General features: G+C 33.5%; 1 protein-coding gene across 1 annotated transcript; it reads right to left on the reverse strand.

Moving 5' to 3' along the window:
- Nucleotides 1-805: 805 nt before the first annotated feature.
- Nucleotides 806-6,898, reverse strand: LOC107894002 (protein NUCLEOLAR COMPLEX ASSOCIATED 4). Its single transcript, XM_016819170.2, has 15 exons — nucleotides 6,372-6,898; nucleotides 6,030-6,122; nucleotides 5,846-5,919; nucleotides 5,441-5,502; nucleotides 5,292-5,343; nucleotides 4,842-4,942; nucleotides 4,534-4,628; nucleotides 4,262-4,363; nucleotides 4,064-4,122; nucleotides 3,809-3,983; nucleotides 3,196-3,369; nucleotides 2,952-3,063; nucleotides 2,230-2,287; nucleotides 2,045-2,150; nucleotides 806-1,168 (listed from the first exon to the last, which is right to left on the reverse strand). Exons 1-15 carry the CDS (start codon nucleotides 6,732-6,734, stop codon nucleotides 989-991), a joined length of 1,806 nt encoding a protein of 601 aa, XP_016674659.1. The 5' UTR covers nucleotides 6,735-6,898; the 3' UTR covers nucleotides 806-988.
- Nucleotides 6,899-7,470: the final 572 nt, after the last annotated feature.

Here is a 7,470-nt window from a genome sequence, read left to right on the forward strand (position 1 = left end):
AAGACTTAAATAATAGACTTGAGTAAAAATTAAGGCTTATTTTGTTAAATGGATCAAACCTTGAAAAATATTCTTGAACAAGAAATTAAGTCCGTTTAAAATATGAGTTGAATTTAGGCTTGAACATTCAAAGCCCGAGCTCGGTCCAATATATTTTTAAGTTATTAATGTTTTATGTTATTTTTATAAATTATGTAATTTATAACAAATAAAAATTAAATCTATAATGATATTATATACTATTATGATGTAAACATTAAAAATTGCTAAGGTGACTGTATATAAAATCTTAATAAATAAAAATATACAAAATTATTAATTATTAAATTAAAAACAGTATAAATATATTTTTTTAAAAATTTAAAAAAATGTATGAATCTAAAATAGACTTAAATTAACCATTTACAAATATAGACATAATTAGGCAAAATTTTAAGTTCTTATTTCGAGTCAAACCAAACTTAAACAAATATAAAATATATTAATATCATACATAAACTCAACCTCACTTAACCCATTAGCCCCTCACTTAATTTCTTTTTAAACAAATCTCGAAATATTTTAATAAAAACATGATTGAAAAAAAAAATAGGACATTTTAAAATCATTTGACATTAGATCTAAATATTAAAAAAAAAATTCAAGATTTCCTCGTATATACAAAAAGTAAAATATTCTATATCCAATGCAAAAAAAAAAAAGTATCATATAACGGAATTTAAAAAAGACCGATCTAACAAACAAACAAAAAAAACTCATGAAAGGAGTTGAGACATGATTCTATTTTCTAAAGTAAAAGAATATATGAGACTTAAATAAACTTTTTAATAATTTCACAATTAAATCACACAAATTCAGATATAAGATTAGACATATAAATTTCAATCAAAAAATATATTTAAAGACGGGTTAAAAACTCAAAAAAGTGTCCAAGTTGGTCAAAACTATATATGAATTACGATTCTCCCTAAGAAACAAGTCATGAACATCAGCATTCGATCCGCTGTCGTTTTGTAGAGGCATCATCTTCTTCAACTGTTTTCTGCTCCTTAATTTCATTGCTTCCTTCGTATTTGAAGGTCCAACCACAAAATTCAGACTCCGGAAACAAAGATGTTGGCGTTGCTTTATAAAAAGCCAAAGGAACCTGCTTTACCCGACGTCGTATCTGTGCGTGCATATAAAGAAATATTAATTAATTGAAAGTGCATATCAGACCCTACGTTATCCCGACTTTATTTTTAAAATTTACTATCAAAATATTCCATCAATCTCTCTTAAATCTTCTACCTTCACTTTAAAGATGCTAATCTTGATATCCTTAGTATTTCTCGTCAAAAAAGTAAAAGAGAAATTAATTTTAACTTTTTTTTAAGTTCAGGACTAAATATCCAACTTTGCCAAAATACAAGGACTTATAGCATATTTTGACTTAAATATTCATGAACATGCTATGAAGTATGGAACATAGACTAGAGCCATGAAAGATTTGTTTTTAGGGGGTTGAAATATGCTGCCAGTCCCTAAACTTTGCCAATCAAAAAAAGGAAATTTAGTCCCTGATAAAAATTAAATCCTCCTTTTGGATTTAAAAAGTTCTAGTCTAATTATTAATATTGTTCATATTTCCTGTCAAAATTTATCAACTTAGCTTGTGTATTTTCCATCATTCGTATGGAAAGTTGTACAGGGATTGCCTAATCAACATGCTAAGTTGGCAAATTTTTATAGAATATACAAACAATATTAATGATTGAACTAGAATTTAAAAATAAAATAAAAAAAGTAAGAGGACTTAGTTTAACTTTTCAAGTATAAGAACTAAAACTCAAATTTTATCAAAGTACAAGGATTGATGGCATATTTTAACCTTTTGAAAGCTTGTAGCCTTTCCTAACATATAAGCCCATTCCAAAATTGAACATCTTATAGTTTCGGGTCATATATTTAAAATAACAAATAGAATTCGGTAAGGAATCATGAAAGCTTTATTCTCAAATGTCATACTTAACATTTCCATCTAATTGATAAAGATGATATTTACCTCGTCCCCAAATATTGTTGCATATGAACCAGAACTAAAATCTTTGATGTCCATTTCAGTGGTTTTGGATCGAACCGTCAAATCATTCTCCAATGACAAAACAAACCTGGAAGAACAAGGAAACTGAAAACATTAGGTTTGATATGCATGTAGTGTTTCGAAGGATAAAAACACTGTGTTTTTACCTTGATACAGGTGGGCAGTAATGGTGTCGAAGGGTGTCTATTTCCCAAAGAGAACTTCCTGTTTAAAGAAACATCGACATGTAAAATCCTGTCAAGGAATGTTGACCGCCCAAAACTTATAGATGGCCTATTGGGTGTACAATCACGAATTATAGACAAAAAGGATTAGTTGTACAGTGGAATAGTGCATATTCAAGATTTTTATCATTCAAAAGGCTCCAAATGGTTCGTAGGAAGCTTGGACTTTTTGCATGTTATCAGTGAAACCCAATTCCATTCCAAATTGGAAGGTGGAAAACAACCCAACCTCTGAAGTTAATCAGTAAAGTCGAAATCAAGAAGCAAAACATGTTTATTATTCAAGAAAGAATGCACATTAGTTCTTGGACAGTCAGGCTATAACATTTGTACTAAATATTTTCCATTTTATCGAGGTAAAATGGAACATTTGTACTACATTCAACACTTGAAGTATGCTAGGGCAGTTGAGGACTATGTTCCTCAAACTTGGGTGTTACTGTCCACTACGGGTATGTATCCAACAAAGGTCTGGTTAGGTTTTTCTAAGCTTTCCAATATATTTGGAGGATCCTTGGAAATCATATCACTATATCCATGTGTAGCACGCGATAATTCAAGAAGCATGAAGAGTCCAACCCACATATGTTAAAGGCAACTAGGTTTAATTTGATGTAAATAAAACATGCTGAAAAGATACTTACTCATGGCATTAGATTTTATAGGATTGCTCTCCTCGCTATTAAAATGATCAATACCAGGTCTTTTCTCAGATCCGGAATCATTTTTATCCTCTTCACTTTCATCACCATCTTCCTACAACGCCAAAAAGGAAAAAATCATTTCCCTGGGGGAAAGAATTGTACAAGCCAAATTGATAATTTTCGTTGCACTTATGCAAAGGAAGTTCAATTAAAAATTCTTTAAATAATAAGAATGCAGTAATACCTTGTGCACCAAACAGTTAATTGATGGATGTCGACGTAAAAGGTTATGAATCAAAGCAATGATAACCAATTCTCCAGAAGGAGGCACACAAATCGACAGTCTGCTTAATTTCTTAGCCAAAGCAGCAGCCAAATACGCAGGAAGAAGTGGCGACTTAAGGCAAGAATCAAGAAGCTGCGAAACAAGGAAGAAAACATATGTAACTAGAAGATAATAATTGCGGCATAACTTTTTAGTCGATAGCGAAATCCTACAATGTTCTAGATTCTAGACAATAAGGGACAGACAACCGTGCTCGGGACCTTGATGCTTCAAACAAGAAACATGTTAAGTGTCTTGTTTTTTTAGCACCAGTAGTAAGTAGTCTATGAAGCACAACTGAAATAAAAAAAAAAATGGGAATTTTGGAGAACGAAAACGATCAACGAGAAGGTTGCGGGATCTATGTTCAAACTTTAGTATCAAGGTCAAAGCACAAGTAGATACACTTGCAGTTTCTCGGAAGTTAAGTATAGTTTCAGCATTTGCATTATTACCAAAGTTGAACTGCAAGACAGATAAGTGAACTTATAAAAGAGAAGAACAATGAGATAGTTTAGCAATTTCGTATTACCTGAAAAAACTTTGCTCTATGTTTTGCCATGAAGATAGAAGGTGATAAAAGCGCATAAAGCTTTTCATAGAAATTTGGGTACTCTAAACCATGTTGTGTCATTAGGATGAAGAGGCTGCTAAGCGCCATGACACTAACAACGCCACCAATATCGTATGATTTTGTTAAGAAATCACTACACATTTTGGTTAATAAATCAGATTACTGTGAGAACATGCCAATAAGAGCTAAAACTGATAGGGTTAGATTACTTACCATAAAATTATAGGATTAGACAAATGAGGGATGACTGCCTGATGAAGAGTGGCAAGAACCTGAGAAAGCACATGTGGGACTCAATAAGAACAAGTATGAGAAAATACATACAGTAATGCCAAGCATACCACCAAAGCTAAGGCCAAGAAGCAAGCACTTAATATCAGTTGAAAACAGTAAAACGGCTTTAGAGTTTACCTCCTTGTATACATTTACAGGGATCGGTAGTCTGAGGAACGAAATCCATGCTTTAGTAAACTTCAGTTTCATCCTCTTGGCAATTGAGGCTGGAGACAACACCTGAATGCATCACATCCCACCCCACAGAAAACACATGAAAAGGGACAATTTAATATTTCAAAATGTTGATGCAGATAAGCAACACAAGGCAGACTATCTACAGATATGCAACTAAATCTAAATGGAAATGATGGAAACATCTGCCTCGGAATAAATAACTGATAACCTACATTATTGGTTTGTTTCTCAGCCTTCCACCCTTTATCTTCCGCCTTTTGAGCCTTAGAGAGCTTTTTTTTATCATGTTCTTCATTAGATGGAAGCCCTGTTTAATACAGAAAAATAGATAAATTTTGCTTCTCCAATAAAGAAGCACATTTGCTACACAATTTAGAAGGAAAGTTTGTGTTTAATTGTCAAAAACTTTCTAAGATCACTAACACTGCAAATCAAGCACAGCAAACCCTGAAAAATAATATTAAGTTGCAGCTAATAGTGTTATCCAGGCCAATGGAAAGAATGAATCATAATCTCTCACCTGATCCACTCCACATCTCATACTCGGATTTTCCATCATTGCCTTCCAAAGGGGGGATGTGAGATATGATATAATGTATCTTGTGAATAGAAAGCTCCATGCTGCAACAAACATTGCAGTAATTCAGCAACCTTCCATTCTCTTATTGCGATTACAACAACCATCCAGCATTTTAAAGTGACATGGGAGAAAGTAAGGTTATTGTAAATTCTTTTAAGTCATTTAGTAAAAGCATAGAGGTGACAAGCAGACAGTAACTTGACAAAGACCACAACCAAGGAAAGAGGAGAATAGGTAATCAGCTGCAAAAGGAATTGCTATTTCATTTACCATTCCAAAGTTCATTGTTCAGTAAAATAGATTTTTAAGTAGATATGTTTTAACAATCCACATCAAAATAGTAAAAAGAGTATTTACAAAGATATTGTCAATATGCTGGCCAAATCTAACCTTTCTCTTGATTGACTCCCGCTGTCACCATCTCCACCCGCTGTTTCGTCGTCTTCACCAGGAAAAATAACAGAAAATAAATCAGACGAAGTTCTAAAAAAGAATTTTTGAAGAGATATTTTGGAATAAAAACTGAGACTAAAAGGTACCAGCGGTATCTTTTGTGTCCAAAGCTTTAGCAAGTTTTTCCAAGCTAATGAAGGTAAAGTACCTGCGAAAGAGAAAACCGAATTTATCTTTTAACATGAAGCAAAAAATTACACTTCTCCCAGACAATCTGAAATTAACATAAAAAACAAGGCCACTACAAATTTGTGCTGTGGACGGGAATCCAACAAGAAGAAAATAAAGTAAGAGAAACAACTGAATTTACAACTAGAATGCACTATCATCTCTTCCATCCATAACTATAACCTGATAGTAGCATTGAATCCAAAACCAAAAAAGGAAAGGAATTAGAACACAGACACAATTTAACTAACTTAAAACAGTGAAGCTTCGCAACAACACGTTAGATTTAGGCATTTAATGGCCACGGAAAGTTTGAATCATACCGGACATCAATGTACTTAAAATACTTCAATGCAAGCAACTCTGATAAAAAATCAACAGGTGTTGGAGAGTTAACCTGAAAATATTAGAACCAATTACAAACCTATAATGAAAGGTAACAGGAAATAAGTATAAACAACATAGAAGCATAAGTTTAACTATAGATTCCAGGTAAATAAAACTTACGATGCTGCGCAGCAATTTGTGATAAATAGAGGAGTAAAAGCTTCCTCCATTTCCGAGCTTCACGAATTCCATGAATGAATCCAATAAGATTTCCTAAAAGAAAATCAAACAAAAGGATGCGGTCAAGTTCAAATTAGAAAGAAAAAAAATTTAGTTGACTTATTCGATAACACAGAAAATATTCAACTAATGTTTAATATTTCTGTATATATATGCTTGAGTGTTTCTTTTAAGAAGTTCACATCTCACTTTTACAATGGTGACAGTATTATTAATTTGCTGTCAAATTTAGAACCAAATCTCAAATTTCAGCAAAAGAATCAAAGAAAAAAGAGAACTTACTCTTAAAGCGTCTTCCGTATCGGGCGAAATCAAAACTTCAATCAACAACGTAACGAATTCATCAAACTTTGATCTCAGCCAGGTCCTGTAAATAAACTCGGGATCCTGTTTAGCTGAATCGTCTATACGCGGACGTTTCTTCGAAGACTGAGAGGGAGGCAGGTCGGCGAGCACCGTGGTGAAGAAGGACTGCAGCGAGAGAAGTGATTCCAGAACGTATGGCGGCGGCGACGACGGCGATATGAAACCGAGGAGCAACGGAAGATTATTGATGTGAGCTCGTGAAGAGAGGAGTTGTTGGCCTAGTATTTTCAACTCTTTCAACTTCATCTTTTTTGGCTTCTTTGCAAGAATCGATGCCATTGTTGATGAAACTGAGTTCTGGTTTGGAGGGAACGAAAGAAGGAAAGCCTAACTACATAGAAGAGTTAAGAGGGTTTTAGGTTTTTCTGTCGGCCCAATCTCGACCAATATTCAAAGTGCAAACTCTTTTTAAATTTAAGCCAAATTCCACTACCAACGCTTTTAACTAAAAAGAAGCTACAATTTAGTCATTAATATTTTCGAATTTGATTTTTCTTTTTCACCAAACTGGTAAAAGCTAATGGTGGTACTTTTTTTTAGTTACTATAATAATGTTATGGTACTTGTTATTACCAACTCGCTACTTGGTTATCTGATTCTTGACTTGTTGACCCACGTGGTTTGCACGTGAGATATTCACACCTCTCTATAAGATCGCATGATGTGGGTTTACACCACCATGCACGATGTGGGTTCACATCACCATGTAGGCGAACCCACATCTAGAAAGCACACATTAGCCCTAGAGTATAGTATGTGTTGACATGCATGGGGACCTACCTACGATATCACGTCCATGAACAATAATCATATAATATAAATACATAATTTAACCCTTTTGAAGAGGACACACACTTTAAAATACTATACAATTTGGTGCGTTGAGCGTGGACAGACTTCTAATATTTAGATTTTCAAATTGCCAAAAAACCAAAATGACTCACCTAAACAAGAATTTCTCCGGTAACTTTCTGTCAGACCAAGAAAGAGGTTCTGACGTTTGTAATCAACCCAA

The sequence above is a fragment of the Gossypium hirsutum genome, chromosome A13, assembly GCF_007990345.1.
Source record: "Gossypium hirsutum isolate 1008001.06 chromosome A13, Gossypium_hirsutum_v2.1, whole genome shotgun sequence".
Taxonomy (NCBI): Eukaryota; Viridiplantae; Streptophyta; class Magnoliopsida; order Malvales; family Malvaceae; genus Gossypium; species Gossypium hirsutum.

Coding starts and splice junctions, on each gene's coding strand:
- LOC107894002 (XM_016819170.2), bottom strand. CDS start 6,734: ATGGCATCGATTCTTGCAAAGAAGCCAAAAAAGATGAAGTTGAAAGAG. Junction 4,364..4,533: donor CTGAGAAACAAACCAATAAT/GTAGGTTATCAG, acceptor TGATGCATTCAG/GTGTTGTCTCCAGCCTCAAT. Junction 4,123..4,261: donor CTGTAAATGTATACAAGGAG/GTAAACTCTAAA, acceptor GTGCTTTCTCAG/GTTCTTGCCACTCTTCATCA.